Below are 22,805 nucleotides of genomic sequence, written 5' to 3'. Positions count from 1 at the left end.
TCAAAACCATAACTTGAGCTCATGACAATTCGGTCGCTGGGGCTGATCACCATGGTAACCTGGCAACGTCAGCCCTTTCAAAACAAGCAGAAAAGTATTTTTCTTTTTCTTTTTTCCCGGTGCTCGCCGTGAAGATAGAGGGAGATACAGAAGTGCTTCTTTGCAGTTTTTGGGAACAGTAAGAGTTTGGCGTTCAAGAAGGAACGGTGTGCTTGTGTGTAGTCGGTAGTCATGATTTATCATATGACCGTGGCTTGACAGCGTTATAAGGTGAGTGATCATTTCTAAAAAACTTTCACCAGTCCTCAAGTTTGAAACTTTCCCATCAGCAGATTCATATTGCACTAACCAAAGAAGGCAGCTAACAAAATGACCGACACCAAATCGACTGATGATGTCACGATCAGCCGTGAAATGTCGTCATCAAGCAGCAAAACATCCTCTCCTGAAAAAGAGATTGTTCCTATTAATCGTAGCGTAAAGAAAAAGAAACCAAATACAGTTAGCAAGAGTTTGGTTGGTTTCTGCAAAATAGCTGCCAAACACCTGCCTTTGGTGTTTGGTGTTTATGCTATGGGATACTTTAATTTTTCTATAGCATGGATACTTGGTATAGTGGGAATCACTGCCGCCACAGACCAGTGGAGGAAAGAAAGAAACTATCGCATGAGCACAGCTAGGGCCTCAGCCATCTATGATGATAAGGATGTTATCATGGCCAGGGTCAGCGATCTTCCTTCTTGGGTAAGTGCCAATTATCCTTATCTCTTTTATTTGCAGTTATAACTCATGTGACAAAGTCAGACGGCATGGGTCTTTGTACATGAATATTCATGTTGTCTAACTTGGGTGTTAATGAGCACTTTAGATGTGTTAATGTGGTATCACTACACCAGCTAAAGCTATATATTGTAGATCATTTTTTGGCAGTATTCCAGTTGGTTTGTGTATCTCAGACAGCATCTGCACTAGCCCTACCCGAAAAGCATTTCTATTTTTACCTTGCCTTTTTTTTTTTTTTTTTTTTTATATGGTGTCTGGTTAAACAAGATTTCACTTTATTTTAGGTATTTTTTCCCGATTTCGATAGAGCAGAATGGCTCAACAAGGTAAACGTGATTTATTTTCCCCGTAGTTTTTTTTTTTGTTTGTTATGAAACTACGTCAAATACGGAACATATTTCCGCTTACATGTGTTTAAAACAAAAAAGATTGACAAGCAAAAACAACAAACAAAATTTGCTAGTGTTTTCTATGTACTAGTCGCTTGTGCTTGTTTATTCACGTCTTTCATTTTGTTTTTCTCTTTTTAAAAAACACAAATAGATTTTGAAGCAAGTGTGGCCGAACGTTGGGCACTATGTGCGAAACATAATTTTGGAATCCGTACAGCCCGGAATACGTGAAAGCCTAAAAGCTTATAAGCTCGGTGGATTTAAAATGGAAAAGATTTCTCTAGGAACTATGGTAATTCTCCAATAACTACTTGCCAAGTTTTTGCCACATTCCCCCATTTTTTTTTTTTTTCTCTTTCATTTACTTGCTATTTACGCCCAGCCATTCCGAGTAGGAGGCGTCAAGGTGTATGATAAGAATGTTTCGCGCAATGAAATTGTAATGGATATGGACATTTGGTAATATGCCACACGTTATCAAGTTCTTTGAAAAAGTGAATTCTAGATCGGTTCTTTTTTTCTTCTTTCCTTAAAAATAGTTATGCTGGAGATTGCGATATCCGTTTTAGTGTCAAAGGACTGAAAGGCGGTATCAAAGACTTCCAGGTACAATAATAGCTATAAGCAAGCCAATAAATAGCTATCTTATTTGTACCGTAATTTTTATTGGTATTTTATTACTTTGTTTTTAGATGTCGGGAATGTTACGTGTCGTTATGAAGCCTTTAATTTCGCAAATCCCGCTTTTTGGTGGTATTCAAATCTTCTTCCTGAACAGCCCGTCGGTAGATTTCAATCTGATTGGCGTAGTAGACGTCTTGGATATGCCTGGTTTAAAGTATACCATAACTTCCTCACTATAGGTTTATTTTATTATTATTTTTTTTAAGTACTTAACATTTTATTACTTCTTACAGTGGAATATTGCGGCGTGTCATTATCGAACAAATCGGAGCTTTCCTCGTCTTACCCAACAAGCTTAGCTTCACGTTATCCGATGTCGTGTCTCCCATCGCCGTGAAAATACCCGAGCCATCTGTAAGTTACGTCCTTTCAACGATCAAGTTGTAATTTAGAGCCACAATTAACAAAGTTGTTTATTTGTAGGGCGTTCTGAGAGTGCGTGTTGTCGAGGCTAAGCAACTAATGAAAATGGATCGTGTCTTGGGCATCGGCAAGTCAGATCCTTACGCGATTGTCACAGTCGGCTCTCAAGAGTTTCGCACTAAAACCATTTCCAACACCATAAATCCCAAGTGGGATTTCTATTGTGAGGTAAGCAAAATGCACGTTGAAGCACTTTTTCCCTTAACACTCCTAGAGGATCGAAAAAAGAATTTTTATTTAAACAAAGAAAGCGTAATGATATTGCCAAAAAAAGAAACCATCCCGGAGAAAATCCTTTGTGTGTATTGCATTTAGCGGATGAGAGTGCATTTTTGATTCCACGTGTGCTGATGCGTTTTTCCTCCTTTGCATTTTTTTTTTCTTTCTCCTGTCTCTGGAGAAAGTTTGTTGCACACGAGCAACGAAGTCAGCTCTGCTTTCTCAGAATTTTCGATCGCGATGAAACAACAGGAGACGACGATTCTTTGGGCAAGTAAGTCGACACAAAGTTCACCGTCGGCGTCTCGATTCGCCTTATGTGCTCAGCAATTTTCCCTTTTTTTCTTCTTCCTTTGTTATGTCACGTACTGTTCTTAGTATTTTCATTACTCTAGCCTCGTTCCATGATAATTGCGCGGAAGGTAAGGGCTCTTTAAAAAAAAAAAACAATTCCCTGCTGATGTTTGCGTCTTAAAATTAATTCCTGGCCAATACCTATTCGCTCTTTTTAATACTTGCATCTTGCGCTGGTTGGAAGTCTTGGGTTGTTGGATTTTCTTTTCCTTTTGAAACAAACAAATGTTCTTACCGTGTCTAGAAGTTTACACGTCATTGTTTCAGTTGGATATTTATCATATCCGTTGTGTTTGTAACCTTCTCGACAAAATGAGAACACGCTGTGACTATTTCTAAGGCGAAAGTGGAGTCTTTGCGAGCCCAGAATTGTTTCATCCAAGTGTGGGACTACGATGCCGGATTTCCTGGCATACAGAATGATGATTACTTAGGAAGGTGATTTGATTGGAACTTTTTCTTTTTAACTCTTCACTGGCTTTCTCTTCCCGTCTTTGTTTTCCCTTCGCTTTGATTTTTTTTCTTTTTTCCTCTTTTTGAAAATGGAAAACTAATTGATTTAGTGATTCATTTCAACATTTTTTTTTTTTTTTTTTTTTTTTTTTGCGTTTGGTTTGGTTTTATGCTAATGAAGGCTTTTCTTGCGAGTCGGTAGCTGGCAGTTAGCCAATTCCCGTATTTACCTAACAGTTCTGTGGCAGTCGTACAGAACATACCGTTAATAACGCAGGTAGTTTCATGTTTAAATCGTATAACATCTCCACTGGTGGAAGACTGTCCAAATTTGGAAATTTTACCATGGCATGGAATTGAATGGCTTTGGGTTATTGGAAACATTTTTAAAAGTAGGCGTGTGGATTGCGTTTGACATCTGCTCGTGTTTGTGATTCACCTTTGAAATGGCAACCTTTTTTATCATTTTTTTCTTATTTATTTTATACCGTTTATTTTGCTATAGAGCTACGGTTGACATCTACAGCATTGCTAAAGTTGGCAAAAAGGACATGGTAATTTCATTTCAAAAGATTTGCATTCGTTTCGTGTTCTAACATATATTTGCTTTGTAGTGGGTGACGTTGGAAGATGTCAAATCGGGAATGATCCACCTGGAATTAACTTGGTTTAGTTTAATGGACGATCCCGTTATGCTGAAGATGGTATTTTACGTCTAATTATTAAGTTAGAAATGTAATCAGAAGATTTTTAAAAATCCTAATTAGCACGCTGCGGAAACACAAAGTCTCGGCCTCAGTTCCGCCTTGCTTATAGTTTACGTTGACTCGGCCACATCCCTGCCCGTAAGGAATAATCAGTCTAAAACTATGTATTCAATGTTATTAAATTTTAAATGTGATGGGTGTAATTGCAGAGTGCCAGAACATCTTCAAAGCCCGATCCTTATGTGATCGTGACTGCCGGTAATCGCAGTGAACAAACGTCTGCTCGAATGCGGACTTGCGATCCTACCTGGGAGCAAGCGCTCGTCTTCCTTGTCTGTAATCCCGAATCAGACGATCTGTATTTGAAAGTAAAATTTGTTTTTGAATTTTTTTTTTTTTTTTTTAGGTATCATTGATTTATTGATTAAGCAAATTCCAAATAGGTAATGGATCAGAAAACTGGAGGAGAACTTGGCATGGAGAAGATTACGCTCGTCTCTTTGCTAACTCTTCCTGAAATGGAATTGAGTCATCAACCGTTGAGCTTGAAAAACTCTGGCCCTGAGAGCAAACTCATCGTTTCTATACGATTAAAGGTATTTCATCATCGAGATCCAAAGAAACGCTTTAAAGATTTGACTCGTTTTTTTTTGTCAGGTGATGGTACCTGGCCAACCCATCGAAGGAAATGATTCGATTTTGGATACTGGAGATTTCGCTACCGAACCGCCCAGGACACCACCACCGAGTGCCGAAATTGTGAAAGTAAAACCAGAACCGAAGCCAGACGTGCCCGTAGGTAATGACACGCAAAATTCTACTCCAGCGCCATCGGCTGTTGCCAGCGACACTGTCAGCCTTAGGTAAAGAAAGAAAAATATATTTTCCAAAATGAATTCGATTTAATTCTTTGCATTTTTCTGGCGATGTAGTGGAACAAGCGAACGAACTTCTTCCCTAGATAAATCAATGAGCTCTTCCACCAATACGCTGTCTGCTATTAAAACGGGCTTGGATCGTGAATCGTCAATACGGAGAAGGCAAAAGGGAGGGTATGTTTCCTTTTTGTTATCATTAAGTTTCACGAGCAACGTTCGTAACTTTGCTATAATTGTTTGCCAGGTTACCCCCCGGCGTCGTAAGTCAAGTGCAGCTAACGCTGCGCTACAGCAGTCAGAGACAGAGACTAATTGTCGTCGTCCACAAAGTCAGGTATTGTTTACACAGTTAAAACGATAGCAGTTTCTGTATCAAGCTTACTAATAAACTGTACACGTTGTTATAAAAACAAAAGCCAACTACCAGGTGGAGACCAACCCGATCCCCCTGACCCTTACGTGAAACTCTATCTCCTTCCGGATCGATCTGCTAATAGCAAACGAAAGACTGAGGTAACTGTTACCGAGTTCTTCATTTGTATTCCAATTAAATATCAATGTTTTCCTTTTTTTTTTTATGTTTGATTTGTTACAGATTGTAAAAGACACAGTTAATCCTGTTTTCGATGAAACTTTCGAGTATACCGTCGCCCCGATAGATTTGCCGGCTCGTGAGCTCGAAGTGAGCGTCATTAATCGCAAAGGACGGTTTGCCCGCAGTCCGTTAATGTGCAGCTGCGTTATCATTTTGGGCCATCACGATCTTTCACAAGCCGTCACCCAGTGGTTCGATTTGAAACCGTCCGAGTAGTCGGGTTCTGAATTGAACGTGTTTCAATCTTCTTTCAATACCTCTATTTTTGACTTTTGCTCGCGTTTCGAGGCATTTCTGCAGCTCTCTTTCTGCCCATGATTTACCTCTTACCAAAGCAGTATTTAAAAAGCTTATTCGATTGCTTATTTACCTTTTTCATAGCACATGACACTAGGACCCTCACTGTCTAGACTTCCAACGTCGTTTACTGCTAAATCTTTCAAACAAAAAAGGAAAAGCTTTTAGATTATAATTATCCCGAGTGATTGTGTGATACCACAACATTTTGTTTTTCATGCTGTCTTGCTTAGAAGGTATGCAGATTGTTTTTTTGTGTTTGGAAAGATAAGGCAGCTGATTATCTTATTTTGTGCGTATGACTCGAGCAAATTTTTGGCATTTTGGGAAGGCAAAATTCAGACATTTTTTTCAGTTACTTTTATTATTTTTGCACATCTTTTGTCTTTGGGTTCTTGTGCCATACTTATTGTTTGTTTTATATTTTTTGAGCTTTGCATTTTTCTGTGGATAAAGGGGTGCCGACTTGTGATTTTCGCACTCTGCCCTCTCTACTCTCAATGTTTCCTAATTATACAGTCTATAAACTACCTTTTGAATATGTATTTTCAAACTTCTCGGTATGGTAATAGAATCGTAGTGGATAATTGTAGCTTTCAACAACTCTAATTAATTCTAATTTATTAAAGAAATAAAAGAAAATATGGGTTCCACCTCAAACATTTTGTTTTCCCTACCACCTTCCCGTGATTTAGTCTACGCCTTTCCGCTTCCATAAATTAGGAATCTCCACCTCAGATGTCGGTATGTCGAGATTCGAACCACAACAGGCCATGCTTTTCTCCTAGCAAGTCGTAACAGGTTGTTCTTCCTGAGTTTTTATTTTGTTCTCGTGAATTTCTGTGAATGTGAGACAACTGCTGAAAAAAATGTCGAAGAAACTAATCAACCACCCAGATGATTGTGTCGACGAAGCCCTTGAGGGTCTTGTTATGACGAATCCCGGCCTTCTTATTTTGGGCAAGCAACGTGTCGTCATTCACGAATCGGTATAAACGTGTTTTCAAGAATGTTTATACAGTCATTAGAATTCTAAATGTATGATTTTAGTTATGGATTAATAGACAAAGATGATCAAGTTCTGAAATCTGTAGCCATTTTTGCACATCAATGCAAGCTAGCTCAAAAGAAATCTTTGCTTTGTTTCTGTTCAGGGAAAGGCTTCAAATGGAAAAGTTGCAGTTGTTGCTGGGGGCGGCGGTGGTCACGAACCTTACGCTGCCGGTAAAAGCTGAACTTATGGCTTGAAAATGCAGCTCTTTGTTCACAGCATAATATTCATACGTACGTTTTTTTCCCCACAGGATTCGTTGGGCAAGGTCTCTTAACAGCAGCCGTAGTCGGCCAGGTTTTCTCGTCGCCCCCGGCTGGCAGCATCCTGGCGGCTATACGTGCAGCACGTTCAAGTGAAAATGGTACTGAGACTTAGTCATGAACTCACGTTAAAAAATGCGTAATTACTATTTTTGGCATTTAGATGGCGTTCTGATGATAGTAATTAATTACACCGGTGATAGATTGAACTTTGGATTGGCTTTAGAAAGGGCTCGCATGGAAGATATTCGCGTAAAGTTCTTAACAGTACTCTATAAAAGCTTTATTTAATACTGTTAAATGTAGGTGAAAATGGTCATTTGCGATGATGATTGCGCTCTTTCCAGCCCCTTCAAAGCTGTTGGTCGTCGAGGATTAGCTGGATCGCTCTTCCTCATGAAAGCTGCTGGAGCTTTGGCCGAGAGAGGCGATCCACTGGATTCAATCGCCCATGTGCTCGAAGAAATGAAACAATCCATCGGAACAATCGGTGCCAGTTTGACGTCATGCAGTGCTCCAGGTATAGATGGCCAACAGTACATCCTGGGACGTATAACTGACCATACCTATTAAATCAAGGTGGTGAAGTTATGTTCCGTTTGGAAGATGACGAAGTCGAGTTGGGCCTAGGCATCCATGGTGAAGCAGGAGTCAAAAGAATTCAAGTATTTGATAAAGCTGAACAAAAATGAGTTAATTAATTACCCAGTGTAATAAATTTAGATGACCACCGCATCCAAGATCATCGAGGAGATGCTGGATCGGATGACAGACAGCGAGTCTTCTTCATCATTTGCTCTTCCATCTGGTTGTTCAGTAGCTCTGATAGTTAATAATCTCGGGGGTCTGTCCATTATGGAAATGTACATCGCTGCCCGTGAAGCAATTAAACAACTAGGTAATGTCGCAATCTTCTTTAGTTTTCTTGGCCTCATTGTATCTTTTGAAATAGAATCGAGGGAAGTGAAGGTAATCCGCTGCTACGTCGGGCATTTGATGACTTCGTTGGAGATGAGAGGAATCCAATTGTCCGTGCTACGTGTGGACGAAGACTGGAGGAGTTGGTGGTTAAGTTTACTGGATGCACCGACGTCCGCGCCAGCGTGGCCCCACCCACTTTATCCTGATAGAATTACTCCTGAGAGACTCTCAGATGAAGACTACCTCGGGGGACATCAATTCCAAGTAATTGTGATTCTTCTACCTTATTCTCTTGTTCGATGTTAAAATTTGATTCTTGAGCAGAAACGAGGTCCGTCGCTTAGCGAACGTGGACAACGTGCGTTAAAAGCAGCGATTTATGGCGCTGCTACTGCTCTGGAATCCAATGTCGATTATTTGAATGAGCTGGATTCTGGATGTGGCGATGGGGATTGCGGTTCTACCCTAAACCGTTGGGTCGAAGGTACGCATATCATTTTTTACCCAGAGTTTCTATTGATTAAAAGGAAAATGTTCACAGGTGTCCGCCAGATAGACCTAGAATTGGAATACCCTTGCACGGTTCTCCATCAACTCTGTTATTTAATGGAAAGCAAAGTAGGAGGCACTTCTGGAGCTCTTTACGGCATTTTTTTCGCAACAATGGCCAGGGCTTTCGAAGTATTAAAGGCTGCAGTTTTATTCCTTAACCAAACGATTCTTAAAACTTTCCCCTTCAAAATTTAAGGATTCGAATATCAGTGGAATAACAGCAGAGCGATGGATTCAAGCTTCTAAAGCTGGTCTGGATGCTGTGATGAAGTATGGGATTGTGGAGCCTGGCGATCGCACTCTTGTAACACTTGCCATTAAATATCATTTCGCTGTTAACGTCTTATTTGTTTGTTTTTCAAAAGGTGGATGCTCTTTATCCTGCCCTAAATCATTTACAATTACATTCCAGACCCTGCATCAATCAGTTATTGGATGATTTGTGGGCAGCATGTTCAGTCGCCAAGAAAGCAGCCAAGAAAACGGCCGGAATGCAAGCAAAGTAGCTTTTTTTTTTATTTATTTCATTACAGTCATGATAATTAACTGATCTTATAAACACGTAGGGTCGGACGTGCTAGTTACGTTGGTGAAGAACAGCTAACAAAACCAGATCCAGGAGCAACAGCAGTTGCCATTTGGTTCCAAGGATTCGTTTCTGCTTTAGATGATGAGTTGCACTCCATATTCTGTGAAAGGAAAAAAGGAAAAAGAGGCAGTATGCGCAGTTCCTCAAGTGATGAAGAATAAATTTCAAAAGGTCGAGAGGAAATTTTAGTAACTCCTTCCAAGAATTTTAAAAGCTTACTAAACCATGTACCAGTATTGCCAATGATGTCAGTTTCTGCTGATAACTTTCAAGTCTTTAATATTTAAAATGTTTAATAATGTTGTCCTGTTTAATTTGAAATTTAAAAAAATACAGGTGTCTGGTCTCTTGTTCAAAACATAATTTGTAAGAGGTTTTACCTGATTTTACACTTATAAAGAATTAATAAGATATATAGTCTATTTAAATGAGTTTGCCAGTGTTTCAGGCATGGATAATGAGCAGAAGATACTACATATAAGACAACATTTTCGGATTACAAATTCTGTTGCATTATGTAGCGGCCGTATTCGTAAGTATATTCCTAAATAATCACTTTGAACACAATGTCTGAACTATTTCACCTGCCTGTAAAGCTTGGTAGAAATGAAACAAGCTACTTTTATGTTGTTTTTTTTTATTCACATAGTTTCAATGTTTTCGTGCAGACTGTTGTCTGTGCAGCAGCATTGCCATATCATCCATTGGTAGTCAGACACAATTGCAGCTTGACTAACCCAACCAATTAATCATGTTTTAATATTCTTAGGCTGGAAAAAAACTACCGTTTCCATTTTGATATTTGTGGGAAAAAATCTAAATTTCACGAAAATGTGGACTGGAATTCCATAAATTTGCAACAACTTCGTCAAAAATTAAAAGGAAGCCTGAAATGACCGTGACTATGGTGAGTGATAGCCACTAGAATCGTACAAAAGAAGGGCCATTTATCCTAAGAGTAATCGCAGTTTTCTCTGAATTCTCGCAGATACCTTTTAGCACACCTCGTGTCAAACCTCCTCGTACTCTCATCTCACCTATTCCCAGTCTTCAGCAACAGTTCTTTTCAGAACTATTCCATCTCTTCATTGTTCATTCTATTTCCTCCATCATCATCTACATCGAAATGCCTTTGAAATCCGCATTTCCAGCCCCTCTACCACTCCCGGGGACCGAGAAGGCCTTTCCAGAAGTGCGTGGCCGTGCCTTACCATCGTCTGTTCGCAAGATCCTTGTCAGGCCGGCTACTTCTACGACACCTGCACTATCTGTGAAACCTTCAGCGACAGAGGCGCGTACATCTCCTCTTGCAATTAAGCCACTTTGCGCTTCTGCACTCTTCAAGCAACCAGAAGGGGTCAAAATCTTTCGTTCTCGAATTCCGGTGCGTATCATTGCCAGCACCACCGGTCGCCCAGAACATCAGGGTTATGCGACCTGTAAACGCGACGTCGGCCCACAACATCCAGTCGCTGGAAAGTCTTTGGTGGAATCCTTTCCCAAAGCTTCCCGGGCCAGGCCTGCTGCACCGAATGCGGACAAACCACCTTCCCGAATCCCCATACGGAAAGTCCTTGGACGAGCAGAGCCTCGCGAAATTCAACCTCCTACAGCCAGTGTCCGCCCTGTTCCTACGGTTGAAATTGTTGAAACACCATTGGATGTTAAAGTCACTGCTCCTACCGAACAGCCATCGGAATCCTCAACTGTGCCTCTAACGAGACGACAGAAGAGGAATGCCGCGCTGAAGGAGCGTCGGAAGGCCAAAAAACGAGCGATGGAGGTCAGTGATGGCCCATCGTCGACTGAAATTGCCGAAGAAATCGCAATAGTTGACCAGGATTCAACTTCACCTTCCGTAGCGCCAGTGACACTTTCTTCCAACGAAACATGTGTTGTGTCCACATCCGCAGACGCCGATCCGGTCCATGCTCACGAGAAAACACCATTGAAACATTTGGAAGATGGCCATCCACCATTTCTTCCATATGTTTTCCTTATGGACTGCATTCGGCCCTATGTGTCTGGACCTACTTACGGAGTCACAAAACAACAAGACGAGCCTGGCGGTTGTTTCAAAATTGAGTGGGTTAACTCCCCTCGATCGAACATGGTAGTTGTACCATCGGCTGACTACATGGTGGAATTAATGTCTCATTATCCCACAAACTTTGTACGCAAAGACGTGTAGCCAAGCTGTTTGTGTCATCTCGGCGGCTTTTAAATGATGCCCCTTTCCGAATTTCGTGATGTGTTGTATATAGTCCATAATGAAATTCTATTCTCATTTTCATGTACATATTCCAAATTCCATCCCATTTCCCATGCACATATTTCAAATTCTCATTCTTATTCAAAATCTCAAAATTCTACCTTTTCGACAAATTCCAAATCAAATAAATTTTATTTTTTCTTACCAAATCTGTGTTTTACATTTTATTTACAGTCTCTTACAAATAACCAAATTTACATAGCACACATTACTATTCGTTCATTATTTATCATAGGTATATATAATATTACTTGTCAGACGTCAAAAGAGTGTATAGGTGAAATTGCTTCTGGAAAGCAAGTTGGTAAAACTCATAAGAAAGGAGGAGTATCAGTCCTAAAAATCTAATAGATGGCTCTGATTCAGCAAACAAATGCGCGCGTTTCAAATTATTAGGCGCCAGTTTAGCAGACAGCTGACTGGTCACTGTGAAAGTTCTTAGTCATTGCTCCGCCAGCCGTAGAGTAGTGCGAATATTGGCAAATTTAAAAGCTATGGATTTTAATGAAGAACATTGCTTGGCTCGAATTCGACAAAAACTACAAGAAAATGGAGTTAAACTATGGCTGGCACCGTACTTTGCAGATCAGGCTATAAATAAAGAAAAACTTGAGGTAAAGCAATAGCTAAAATTGCATTGGCTACATAAGATTAATAAATGTTATGATAGGAGCTGGCCATGCATCTCTCTGACATGCTTGCCATACCATGCACTACTGTCTTAAATATGTTGAGCACACTTCAGTTTCATGCGCTTGAGAAGCTCGCTTCCAGGGCATGCTTCCAAGAGACTGGGTTGGCAACTTTACGAGTCAAAGTTGTTGGAAGCAGTGGCCTTCAGAAGAACATCACCATGTATTTGAATGAATCTGGTGAATCATTTAAAAATAAGATCATAGCTGAAATGAACATTACAGCTTCAACAAGGTTTGATTTGATCAAATAATTTAAAAATTCCTGTTAACATGGTATTTTCAATTTTGAGGATAGGCTGAAAATGATTTGCCATGGCTTAGTTCTGGATGATTCAATAAGTCTGCGAGATCAAAGAGTTACCAACAATTCTCAGATTCTGGCAATTATCCTTCCGTCTGATCCAGATTGCCAAAAGGTATGTAATAGGGATTAAATATCTCTTAAAGATCAAAGCATAACCTATGAACACTCTTGTAAAGATGGAAGAGAAGATGATTCAAGAGGTAGAATTGATTAAGGCTGATGCAGATTTGTTGGCTAGCCAGCAAGATGAAAACTACCTTAGAATTGCTGATCAGTCAGGAAACATCATTGACCTCCCATTCGAGGAAAAAAAATCCTTAGCTGTGGCAATGGCTCTGCATGAAAAGGGTCGTTCCGCCCTGAAACGTAATCAGGTCTCGCTTGCCTTAACGTTATTTCACGAGGCTGATGCTAAATTCAAGTAATCTACATGACTTATTATTGTTTCTATTTTGTTTCATTCTTTTAACAACAACGAAATAACAGTGCCTGTAGGTCAGATTTACTGAAAGCGGTAGACAATGCCGCCCTATTAAATCTGGACATTGCTTGGTGTTATCTGCTGCTTGGTAATGCAGCAGATATGTCCGACGCAGTTGTCCGATTAGACCAATGCGAGCAGTCTCTCTATAAAACTTATGGAGCGCAAATGGAACGTCTCTTAACCCTTAAAGGAACAACAGGTTGTCCGAGTTTCCGTATACCTTTCTATTTTGTGTAATGCTTATTATTCTCTTTTTCCTTCTAGGCAATGAAGCCGTGCTATTTTTACGACTTCACCTACTCCAGGGAGTCGTGGCTTTTCATCAAGGAAAGACACTAGAATCAATTAAGCTACTGAATCAAGCGAACGAAGAGTTACAGAAACTCACCATCAACGACGACGATTTAACCCACTTAATCAACTTAGGTAATATCATAAAAAACAACGTGGAAACAACTTTCAAGTGTGTTGTCATAATTCCGTGAATGTAGGCTATTCATTGTCTGATGCCCGACTTGGTTTGCGGGCATGTAGAGGCGATTTAAATGCTGCTTGCATATATTTACAACGCCGCGAAATGGAAAGAGAAGAGCGCAAAAAGAAAGAAGAAGAGGAAGAAGAGCGAAATCGTGAAAGGAAGAAACTGGGAAAAACGGCCAATAGTCAATGGGTTAATCTCGGTTATCTCAACACCATAGTCGAAATGGGATTCGACCGGTCACGGGCTGCTGAAGGCCTGAAACAAACAAACAACGATATTAGTAGGACATTAGAGTTCTTGCAATCCGAGAGTGAATCTTATAGCTCTCAAGCTTCTACGGGACAATATAGCGAAGAATCCCTTGCCCAGGTTGTAAAGTTTGGGTTGTGGTCGACGTGTAAAATTTTTATTTTAATGTCGTACATTTTCTATAGGTGGTCTCGATGGGTTTTAGTGTGGAACGTGCCAAGGAAATGCTGGAAAAGCACAATGGGGATGTTGAACTAGCAGTGGAAGACTTGGCATCAAACCTCGGCCGACCTGACGACCAATCGGCAACAAGTATGAGAATTTCAGCCTTGGAAATCTTAGAAACAAAATAATTATTATGTAATGTCTCATTAGGTTCGTCAAGCGAAGAAGCTTCTAGAAAGCAAAAAGAAGCTACGAAAAGAGAAAAGGAAGCGTACAAAAGACTTGCCAAAGATATTCCTCGATCGGAAGAAGATCATTTGGATTCTGGCCTTGAATTAGAAGCAGAGTATCTGCATAAGTACTTGAGTTTTTTAAATTCTTAGAACTTGGATAGCGGCATCAAATTATCTAATTATCTTCAATGACGCACGTACTTTTAAATTCTCTAGATAATAAATGCTTTTGTGGTTACACATAGATGTCGTGAACACGCGAACACAATTTCTAGAAACATCGCCCTTGGCAGTGTGCGAATGTTTCCTACTTGAACGATTTCACAACATCCTCCTCGAAAGTCAAATGAGCTTATCCGGTTTTAATTTTAATTTCAGACACGTTTCCCTATTATTTGTTGTTCCATTTATTTTAGCATCGGATATCATCTGTTGCGAAATGCTGGATTTTTTTATTAGCCCTATCCGTGCTGGTACGATCAGACGTGACACATCTAAGAAGAAACAACAGCTGGCTTATGTTTTTTTCACTTTAATTGCCGATTCTTGCGAACCCCTTTTTACATTTGTAGCCCACTACGTCAGACAGCGGAAAGGGGGGGGGGAGGTTATCGAATGTCGCTGGTCTACGGGATCACTTGACTTAGCAACTGAAGTCTTTCCAACTGCGCAGTTATTAAGTTCCAGAAGAATCACGTTAAAGTGATAAATGCACTTTAAAAACGTTTAAGCAACTTCTAATGACGTGACATCGTTTTCCCTCGCAATCTCGTGGTAACGAAAAATTGATCCGGATTTTTCTTTGTTTATGCAAAATTCATTTTATTTTTTTTCTTTATTATTTACAGTCACGCACCGATGGAACACGAGTAGTTGTTATTTGCTGATTGGCGTCCCCATTTCCGTGCATGCAACGCTTGGCTGAAGAGATTAAAACACGATAGAACATTAGCCTTTGACACGGCAGACGTTCAGGTATATTTCATTCCACTCGGTCTATCAGATACGACTATTAATTATGATTCTGTTGTTCGACCTCCACTCCGACAGCCGACACTTCTCGCGTGTGCCACATTGGCATATGCCAGGGTTGCCAAAAGAGGAGTAGCCGCCCGTCACCGACTTAAAACTATTACCCAATCCAGGAAGTCACGGCCGTTTTTTTTTTCGGGAAGGAGTGATGGGCATTGCAAACATGACCGTTCCTTTTTCTTTCTTAATCGGCGTTAATAGCTGCTGTAAAAAAGCCCCAGCAGGTAATAATTATCATGTCCAAAATCTGAAGAAATATTCAAGTCAAATGAATTACCGTTGGTTGTTGTGATTACATTGAGCCTTTCTAGGAAAACAGACACAATCACGTGCAGAAATATGAGTCATCCCTTTAAGAAAAACAAAAAAACTTCTGCATTTCGATGGAGACCATGAAAGAAAAAAAAAAAATAAATAAAGGTTGGCGAATTATTCATGAAGAAGGAATGAAAACGACCTGATAGTTCGGGATTTCCCTCCACTGCGATTGGGAAAGAATGAAGCCCGTGGTGATTTGCTGACGTCTGTCGAATTATCTCACTCGTCCTCTTTGTGCCCTTGAACGTTAACGTGGGTCGTATAACCGTGACGACAACTCCTTTCTTTCGCCTCTCGCGAGCTGCCTGGCATTATTAAAAGGAAAAAGAAGAAAAGAAAAAGGTAATAAAAAAATATTTATTTATTTATTTCAACAGCCCTAGGAGTCACGAGAAGGTGTTGGATGGGGAACGGAAAGGAGGAAGAGAGGAATAAAGTAAATAAATAACGCTAGTAACGGTATTGTTGTTTGTCAAGGTCATGAACCTCGCTTCCACCCGACCAACGAAAGCCCTTTTTTTTTTGTTCTCACAGCGGTTTCGTTTTCCATTTACTTCCAAATGGATTACGAAAAAAGGCAGAGGGAAATTGAATTTGTGCGTTCAAGAGTCAGTCATGCGCGCCATTTTTCGTGATCCGGCCGTACCGTTAATCCCCCCCCTGAAACCCGTCACTTTGTACTGCATCATTCTATGTCGTTCTCCATTTTGTTTATTTTGTTTTTCTTTTTATCTTTTCGTTTATTTCAGCCGCAAAGAATGGAATCGGATGCCACCGAAAAGATGAGGAGGATTGACACATGTGTTCGTGAGCATTGATCCCTCCCAATGGAGCCCCGCGGGATGAAGAAAAAAGAAACAGTTGACGAGGAGGAGGAGGAAGGTGGGGTTTTTTTTTGTGCGGAGAGGGGGGCTCCTACTCCCGCCACCTATTTAAAGCCCCAGAAGGTTCCAGTGTACTCGTCATTGGCCGTTCAACTGGTCAACAGTCAAGACGTTGCTTAGCTATCGCTGGCACATTTTTTCCCGTTTGTTATCGTTCATTTGCACAAACTACAACAAAGACTTAATTTTCTTTTACAAAAAACAAAAACAAACAACAGGCGCTTAAAGGAAGAAGATGAAATCCGCCTGCCTCGCGCTGTTAGCGGTCATATATCTGGTTCCAGCCGGTGCTATCTGGCCAAGCCTCTTGGACCGTCTCACCCAAAGGTAATGAACCCTAACTGTCTTCTTTATTAACACTTGCATTCTCCCGTGAATTTCATTTACATAATTTCATAGACCTACAGGCAGAAGCTTCTCTTTTTGTTTGCATTTAAACAGTAGCAGCCCTGTGTTTCGGCTCAACACGCCTTGAAGGTGGAAATGGCAAAGTCATGATAACCGCAAATTAGGATGTGTCGTTATGCCCGAGTCGTTTGTTGAAAGGACCTCTTTTGTTTGTAAACGTTTTAAGAGAATTGTCTTGGCATTCACATCCCCCTCTCCCCAACACAGGCAAACATTCCATTTTAACGGGGTCTTTGGCAAAATCTTCCTTTTAAACCCCTCCCTCTCCCTTCCATGTTTAAATACGGAAATGGGGCCTCAATAGGGTAAATGTAGGTTAAAGCCAAAGGTCGTTTACCCGCCCCGAGACCAAACAAAACCCGAAAGCCAATGTGCTGTTCAGTTTACGGGAAATAAGACGAGAGGACAAGCTCCTTAATCTACCTTTACGATCGTGTACCCTTCATTCGCGTCATACATAAAGAAAAAAAAGGGACCCTTGTTCAGCCATTAAAAAAAAAAAAAAACGGGTTTGTTCCCCCCTCCTATTTTGGGATCCTTGTTGAACCTAGCGACTCTGACACAGGGCCAGTCGCCTAATCATTCAATTGATTGTGGCAATACTCCTTTGAGTTTTAGATTAGAACAACAACAAACAATGAAGGACAGTCAGACTGGATTCAGGTCTTTTGTAGGTAAACTAATTTTTTTCTTTTTGCTCGCGGTGATGACGTAATAAGAATCATCCTACAGTGCGCCAATGGAAAATAGGTCATTTCCAATTCTTGAATAAGAGCAAGACGAAATTGGTCTTGTTGTTTTCTTTGTGCGTGTGTGATTAACTTGCCTAAGTGGGTCTTCACGTGAATTAACTGTACATTTGGTTTTTATATAGGGTCGACACACTAGCGGAACGCATCGGGGCTGACATTGACAGTAGCTTGAAGCAAACTATCAATCCGGTTGTGGAACAATTGAGCAATAAAGCACACAATGTTCGTGAATCACTTGGTATCTGGAACAGGCCGTTCAGTCCCCTTTCCAGCGGCCATCCCAACCCTGTCATACCACCCAATCCGAACCTAGCGAATCAAAATGAAGGTAACGAAAAATTTCACATTATTCTTAACCTAAATTTTTTTTTGGCTAATTCAAGAAACAAATTCTGAAATTCCAGGTTCGAATCCTTTCGATTTAGGATTATCTCCTCTGTTTCAGAGTTTCTTCGACAGCACTCCACAACGAGAATGGTGGAAAGGGTAATTTTATTTGCCCCTTTTTTTTTGTGTTTCAAAATTCGTTAACGTCTTCGTTTCATAGACCAAACATTTGCATCGAACGGGAGGAGATTGACGAAAGCAAACGAAGCAATTCCACGATATTGACGTCGACTCAACGACCGACTACGACCGAGGCAGATGGCGTTGTAGTGGATGACGAACTTGTACCCGAAAACAGCCCCAAAGATGACGAATTGAAAACAAGAAGGAGGCGGCAGTTTAGCGCTCACGTCCGCATGTCATCGTGCAATGACGAAGGCATTTCTTATGTCTGCGAAACAAAGTATGTTTCAAGCTTTTTGACATATTCCCACTGGCGAAATGTCCGTAAATGCTTTGGTACATTTTGTTGCAGAGTTCGATCCAACGGCATACGCAAAATTTACAAGACGAGATACAATTGCTGTTACGGTACCATCCGTGAAGCAGGTGAATTCGGTTGTCACGCTGTCGAGTTGCGTAGCCTCCAGGTAAGTGTGTCTTTTCAAGTATTTGTTTTTTTTTTTGGCCGGTAACCAACAGGTCAGTCAACCTATTTCTATCAATTCCGCAACAATAGGAAACCGTTTTCGCCCTCGGCGGTCGTAGTTTCCTCTCGCTTATGGCAGAGGCCGAAGTTGACCCCAAAATCCTGAACCAAAATCACACCTACTTTGTTCCAGTCGATCGTTCTTCGCCAGCTTCCAGCGATGTGGCGAATGATGTGGTAATTCTTCACTTCGTGTACAATTTCATTTTGAAATCGATTGAAAAGAAACATATTTTTAATGGTAGAATACGCAGAATGACATGAAAGAAACGGATGTCAAACAGGACGATGGCGTTCGTTTACGCCGCCAGGCGGCTACCATTATGCGGATGGATGTGGAGCCCAGTGACATGACCGAAGTACGCACAGTCGTTCGCGGTCACATGGTCCGAGGAATTTACCTCACGCCCAACTTCCGTGATGAACAGGTAATCACAATTGATTGATTTCCGTTTATCAGGTCCTACATCGATTGTCTTTTGTTTTTTTTTGTCCCCACAGCTGTTGGACACGGAAGACAGCCAAGCCAAGATCCGGATCAATTTGTACAATGCTCCAAGTCGCATCTACACGGCCAACTGCGTCCGTTTAGTCTCCACAAACAACTACGCGCAACAGGGTGTTATTCACATGCTCGATGGAGTCATGAAACCCGCCACAAAAACGATTGCCCAGCTCCTGGAATCCGAGCCGCATTTCTCCTCCTTCAGAAAACGTAATTTCCATTTTTAGATTTTTTTTTTTTTTTTATGGAGGACAAGAATTAGACATTATTTCACAACCATTTTTTCTAGTGCTGAGAGAACAAGATTCTACCTTATTTAGTCAACCGGGTCAGTTAACCGTTTGCCCCGACCGACGATGCCTTCGCCAAATTGAATCCGGAATTGAGGGACCGTTTGATGAAAGGCCAAGGTTGCGTTCACAGCGTTGTGGAACATCACGTTCTTCCCAACGTTATTTGTTCGACTGTCATCCAGGGCCGTGCCCGATCTACCTCATTGCTTGGCTCTTCTCTTCTACTGGAGCGCGACTTGGAGGGCAAACTCTACGTCAACGGCAAACAGGTTATTACCCGCGATGTCGTGGCCTCTAACGGCGTTCTGCATGTCATCGACGGCGTCCTCATTCCTGAAAATGCTCGCAGCTTTAGTCAGTTGCTCTCTACGCACAATCTCACCGAGCTGGCCCGTTTAGTCGAAGCCGCAGGTAATTTGTACAAACATATTTGGTAGCAACAATCATTACGTAACGGTCGATGTATTCACACTTTAAAAGGAATGGCCCCAATGCTGGATTCACTCACCAACGCCACATTGTTCGCACCCAATAATTACGCCATCCGCGCCATCCCCGACGAGATCAAACAGTCATGGATGAATAACCCCGAAAAGCTGAAACAAGTTCTTACGTACCATTTGATCCAGCCCGGAGTTCGCCAGGCCAATCTCGCCAACAATCAACTTGTCGAGACTGGGCTTAAGGGTCAGAGTGTTCGCATGAACTTTTACCAGTCGGTAAGTTTATTTCACTTTGTTTCATTAAAAGACTGTACACTAATGGTCGAGGAATATATTCTCTTAGATACCATTTTTCAACGCTTCACCCCTTCGAGCGAGTGTGCAGTGTGGCGCTGTGTTACGTTGGGAGCAGGACGCTTGCAATGGCAATGTTCACATCATTGATCGTGTTATGATTCCTCCAGAGAACACCATTACTCAATGGCTAGCTAATAATCGCAGTTTCTCTATTATGACGACGCTTCTAAAGGTAAGGATTCAATGGAGAAAAAGATTGTATTCAATGTTCATTTGATAATGGAGGTATCTTTTGGTTGACAGGATACCAGACTCAATGAGATTCTCAATGCTGAAGGCACCTACACCGTTTTGGCTCCTCCTGATGTCGCGTTTTATCAGATGCCCGAGGAGGTTTTGTCTGAGATTACCAAAGATGCTCGTAAAGCTGCCAACATTTTGAAACAGCACATCCTACCTGGTATGTACAGTTATTAGCCTGTATGTTATCTCGTCTTATTTATTAAAAACATTTTCATTTTCAATTTGTAGAACACATGTGCTGCTCCGGATTCCGTGGTGACTGGTTCAGTAGCAACCGTCGCCGTACTATAGATGGTAGCTGGATCTCTCTACAGCGCCACCTTGACGGAAGTCTGACCGCTGGAGATTCTCATGTCCTTGCCTGCGATCAGCTAGCCCTAAACGGGGTCATCCATGTCGTCGATCAGGTACAACATCTTGATGTTAAAAAATAAGTCACCTATCAGGGTTTGATTTGTCTATTTTAAAATTCATTTAGGTAATTATGCCAAAAGCAAATGCTTTACCCTTTTTATCTGGCACTCGTCGTCTTGGACTTCCTGGTATGGAATTGATCTTGAACCACGGCAAGTAAAGAAATATTACAACACAAAACGTAAATGACAAATTCATCAAAATTCGAAAGCCAAGCCCCACGTTCCCTGATGTGTCCGACTTTTTTTTTTGTTTAACTATGATGTCCATTGGGGAAAGACAACGTTTCCTGTTTCAAGTTATTCCATCTTTATTCAGTAAGACGACTGTATATTTATTCATGATTGTTTTTTGTTTTCTTTTTTCTTATAAAATCCGGATAACCGTTTGTTTGTTCTTGTTTCCCTCTCTCGTTTCGTATTTCTGACGTGGCCTATCCGGATTGCATTTTGCTTTGCTGGACAATACAAATGTAATGGGATTGAATCGTTGGTTCATTGTTTGCTGGGGATTGCGTAGACGAAAAAGTACAAGTTAAATTCATTCTTGGCGAGGGTCATTGCGAATCGCCATGTTTAGCTACATCAATCCTATGGAAGCATGTGAATTGTTACCTTCGTCTGCTAGCTGATAAGTTCACACCATTGCAATTCTGCAAAACTGCTGCTCAACAGCCAAAAGTGTTTTGTTAATAGTTTAACAACTCCACTTTTCGCCATAGCCATTTTACTTTTACTACTCGGTGATTTAAGAACAAGATGAACAAATGCAGAGTCAGATTGGATCTGTATTTTGTAGTCAAACTTCCTAAGTTGAAACTTGGCCTTAGGCTATTACATTTTTCGTTCACGCCTCTGCCAACTGGGAACCAAGCGCTGCTGCAGTTGCCACTGTATTCGGTGGCGCGTAGATGTGTCTTAGTTTGTGGTCTCAGCTTTTTGAAACATTTTTTGATACGATGATGCACGTGTTTGTATCGTGCTTCGTCCATGGATTTATATACTATTAACGTGGTCTAGGCAGTCCAATTCGTCAAGTTATTTTCGGAACATGTGTTTGTTGATTCGATATTTCATCTCCTTCCCCGTGAACACGTGAATCTTTTCCGTATCGTAGAATGGAGGCACGTCGAGCGTGCAACCGGAAAAATTGCCCCAAATGTTATGAACCAAATGACCATTGAATGAAGGAACAATATCAGAAGTGTAACAGTTATAAGAAAACAAATTCAGGTGAGCATTGTGAAATGCAGAAAGGTGTGGCGCAGTTTGCAGGCTGAGTGAGATAGAATTTACTACAAGGCAGAAGGTAATAATTTACTTAAATATTTTCAAACATTTCACAGCAGTTTTGTGAACAAAAAATTTTGATAAGGCATACATACATTTATTAGCAATGAAAATTAGTCCATTATGTTCTGGGAATAGGGAAGATCTTGCTCAAAAGTTGGACAAGGTCACTGGGAAAATGCATCAAGATGCAGGCAAGTTTTCAAGAAAGAGCAAGACAAGAAATTTCGAAAATATTAGTTGAGGTAAGGGTATACATAGAATTACACGGTGTGGGCAGACATTTTAAACAATTTAGTTTCTAGGGGACTAAGAAAACAACCGATTTTCTTAGCATTCCACTAAAGAAAAAAAATGGAGTGCACGTGCATCGATTGTTACGTTAGAAATGGCGCGAAAATTGCACGCCTTAGAAAGTCTCCCTACCCACATCGAGAAAAGACAAATAGTTCAATCACTTCCACCTTCAAAAACCTTGGCAAGTTTTATGATATGGAATAACCAACTTGATTTACAATTTTTTTTTCTCTCAAATTGTAGTGAAAATTTTGCACTTTTCCTAATAATGTTTCGTATTTAAGTCTTACGCAGAATTAACTGGCTCTCAGTGATTATCGCCTAATTCATTTTTTTCCTTTGTAATAATTTTGGAAAATCAGAGACCAAACAATTATTCATTCATCAAGGGAAAGACATCTAGAACTCGGCCCAAATCTTGATATTGTCAACGCAGTTTTACACGAAGCGTTCTCGAAAACAAAAGGTAACAGTACCCACGTGTCTCCAT

At 40.8% G+C, this 22,805-nt stretch overlaps 5 protein-coding genes and 1 long non-coding RNA gene across 11 annotated transcripts; 5 read left to right on the top strand and 1 right to left on the bottom strand.

The window, feature by feature from the left end:
- Positions 1-110: 110 nt before the first annotated feature.
- LOC130689425 (extended synaptotagmin-1-like) lies at positions 111-6,315 on the top strand. 3 transcript variants are annotated; one of them, XM_057512377.2, is made up of 20 exons: positions 111-270; positions 333-744; positions 1,068-1,109; positions 1,327-1,467; positions 1,558-1,634; positions 1,715-1,781; positions 1,868-2,013; positions 2,093-2,213; positions 2,283-2,450; positions 3,196-3,293; positions 3,814-3,862; positions 3,923-4,012; positions 4,076-4,153; positions 4,225-4,383; positions 4,459-4,611; positions 4,673-4,878; positions 4,948-5,067; positions 5,138-5,227; positions 5,310-5,406; positions 5,489-6,315. In XM_057512377.2, the coding sequence occupies exons 2-20, from the start codon at positions 370-372 to the stop codon at positions 5,702-5,704; spliced, it is 2,493 nt and encodes an 830-aa protein (XP_057368360.1). In that variant the 5' UTR covers positions 111-270; positions 333-369; the 3' UTR covers positions 5,705-6,315. The 3 variants fall into 3 exon arrangements, with proteins under 3 accessions (XP_057368360.1, XP_057368362.1, XP_057368361.1); XM_057512379.2 differs by lacking the exon at positions 3,196-3,293 and adding an exon at positions 2,687-2,775; XM_057512378.2 differs by having other exon boundaries at positions 116-270; positions 330-744.
- A 221-nt stretch (positions 6,316-6,536) lies between these two features.
- LOC130689427 (triokinase/FMN cyclase-like) lies at positions 6,537-9,440 on the top strand. Its single transcript, XM_057512381.2, has 13 exons — positions 6,537-6,774; positions 6,940-7,009; positions 7,090-7,200; positions 7,263-7,351; positions 7,406-7,619; positions 7,679-7,764; positions 7,823-7,997; positions 8,052-8,284; positions 8,345-8,504; positions 8,562-8,701; positions 8,769-8,876; positions 8,938-9,074; positions 9,139-9,440. Exons 1-13 carry the CDS (start codon positions 6,655-6,657, stop codon positions 9,320-9,322), a joined length of 1,827 nt encoding a protein of 608 aa, XP_057368364.1. The 5' UTR covers positions 6,537-6,654; the 3' UTR covers positions 9,323-9,440.
- LOC130689454 (uncharacterized) lies at positions 9,076-9,792 on the bottom strand. Its single transcript, XR_009000742.1, has 2 exons — positions 9,542-9,792; positions 9,076-9,467 (listed from the first exon to the last, which is right to left on the bottom strand). It is a non-coding gene; the product is annotated as an uncharacterized LOC130689454 (long non-coding RNA).
- A 2,009-nt stretch (positions 9,793-11,801) lies between these two features.
- On the top strand, positions 11,802-16,308 carry LOC130689428 (NEDD8 ultimate buster 1-like). 4 transcript variants are annotated; one of them, XR_009000731.2, is made up of 14 exons: positions 11,802-12,047; positions 12,104-12,360; positions 12,424-12,544; positions 12,609-12,853; positions 12,919-13,115; positions 13,181-13,342; positions 13,408-13,766; positions 13,832-13,958; positions 14,022-14,169; positions 14,290-14,818; positions 14,893-15,019; positions 15,095-15,300; positions 15,388-15,736; positions 16,144-16,308. XR_009000731.2 is itself a non-coding variant. In XM_057512382.2 (9 exons), the coding sequence occupies exons 1-9, from the start codon at positions 11,928-11,930 to the stop codon at positions 14,192-14,194; spliced, it is 1,761 nt and encodes a 586-aa protein (XP_057368365.1). In that variant the 5' UTR covers positions 11,804-11,927; the 3' UTR covers positions 14,195-14,233. The 4 variants fall into 4 exon arrangements, 1 of the variants encoding a protein (XP_057368365.1); XR_009000732.2 differs by having other exon boundaries at positions 15,379-15,736; XR_009000733.2 differs by having other exon boundaries at positions 11,803-12,047; positions 14,261-14,818.
- Positions 16,309-16,445: 137 nt separating this feature from the next.
- On the top strand, positions 16,446-19,893 carry LOC132087720 (uncharacterized). The gene is made up of 10 exons (XM_059495925.1): positions 16,446-16,605; positions 17,561-17,766; positions 17,843-17,924; positions 17,986-18,228; positions 18,301-18,415; positions 18,505-18,651; positions 18,720-18,902; positions 18,976-19,189; positions 19,269-19,683; positions 19,753-19,893. Exons 1-9 carry the CDS (start codon positions 16,514-16,516, stop codon positions 19,568-19,570), a joined length of 1,584 nt encoding a protein of 527 aa, XP_059351908.1. The 5' UTR covers positions 16,446-16,513; the 3' UTR covers positions 19,571-19,683; positions 19,753-19,893.
- On the top strand, positions 19,755-20,889 carry LOC130689503 (transforming growth factor-beta-induced protein ig-h3-like). Its single transcript, XM_057512447.2, has 5 exons — positions 19,755-19,991; positions 20,059-20,244; positions 20,316-20,472; positions 20,544-20,722; positions 20,794-20,889. Exons 1-5 carry the CDS (start codon positions 19,755-19,757, stop codon positions 20,887-20,889), a joined length of 855 nt encoding a protein of 284 aa, XP_057368430.2.
- The last annotated feature ends 1,916 nt before the right edge of the window (positions 20,890-22,805 follow it).

This window comes from Daphnia carinata, chromosome 6, assembly GCF_022539665.2.
Source record: "Daphnia carinata strain CSIRO-1 chromosome 6, CSIRO_AGI_Dcar_HiC_V3, whole genome shotgun sequence".
NCBI lineage: Eukaryota > Metazoa > Arthropoda > Branchiopoda > Diplostraca > Daphniidae > Daphnia > Daphnia carinata.
Note: the sequence above shows the minus strand (reverse complement) of the source record. Positions and strands in the feature narration are given on the sequence as shown.

Bases quoted from the DNA above. Each gene is read 5' to 3' on its own strand.
- LOC130689427 (XM_057512381.2), top strand. From the start codon at position 6,655: ATGTCGAAGAAACTAATCAACCACCCAGATGATTGTGTCGACGAAGCC. The intron at 7,620-7,678 runs GTATAGATGGCC...TATTAAATCAAG, and splicing joins GACGTCATGCAGTGCTCCAG to GTGGTGAAGTTATGTTCCGT. The intron at 8,877-8,937 runs GTAACACTTGCC...GTTTTTCAAAAG, and splicing joins AGCCTGGCGATCGCACTCTT to GTGGATGCTCTTTATCCTGC.
- LOC130689425 (XM_057512377.2), top strand. From the start codon at position 370: ATGACCGACACCAAATCGACTGATGATGTCACGATCAGCCGTGAAATG. The intron at 1,468-1,557 runs GTAATTCTCCAA...ATTTACGCCCAG, and splicing joins AGATTTCTCTAGGAACTATG to CCATTCCGAGTAGGAGGCGT. The intron at 3,294-3,813 runs GTGATTTGATTG...ATTTTGCTATAG, and splicing joins AATGATGATTACTTAGGAAG to AGCTACGGTTGACATCTACA.
- LOC130689428 (XM_057512382.2), top strand. From the start codon at position 11,928: ATGGATTTTAATGAAGAACATTGCTTGGCTCGAATTCGACAAAAACTA. The intron at 13,767-13,831 runs GTTGTAAAGTTT...CATTTTCTATAG, and splicing joins GCGAAGAATCCCTTGCCCAG to GTGGTCTCGATGGGTTTTAG. The intron at 13,959-14,021 runs GTATGAGAATTT...ATGTCTCATTAG, and splicing joins TGACGACCAATCGGCAACAA to GTTCGTCAAGCGAAGAAGCT.
- LOC132087720 (XM_059495925.1), top strand. From the start codon at position 16,514: ATGAAATCCGCCTGCCTCGCGCTGTTAGCGGTCATATATCTGGTTCCA. The intron at 17,925-17,985 runs GTAATTTTATTT...TTCGTTTCATAG, and splicing joins CAACGAGAATGGTGGAAAGG to ACCAAACATTTGCATCGAAC. The intron at 18,416-18,504 runs GTAAGTGTGTCT...CCGCAACAATAG, and splicing joins TCGAGTTGCGTAGCCTCCAG to GAAACCGTTTTCGCCCTCGG.
- LOC130689503 (XM_057512447.2), top strand. From the start codon at position 19,755: ATGGCCCCAATGCTGGATTCACTCACCAACGCCACATTGTTCGCACCC. The intron at 20,473-20,543 runs GTATGTACAGTT...TTCAATTTGTAG, and splicing joins GAAACAGCACATCCTACCTG to AACACATGTGCTGCTCCGGA. The intron at 20,723-20,793 runs GTACAACATCTT...AAATTCATTTAG, and splicing joins TCATCCATGTCGTCGATCAG to GTAATTATGCCAAAAGCAAA.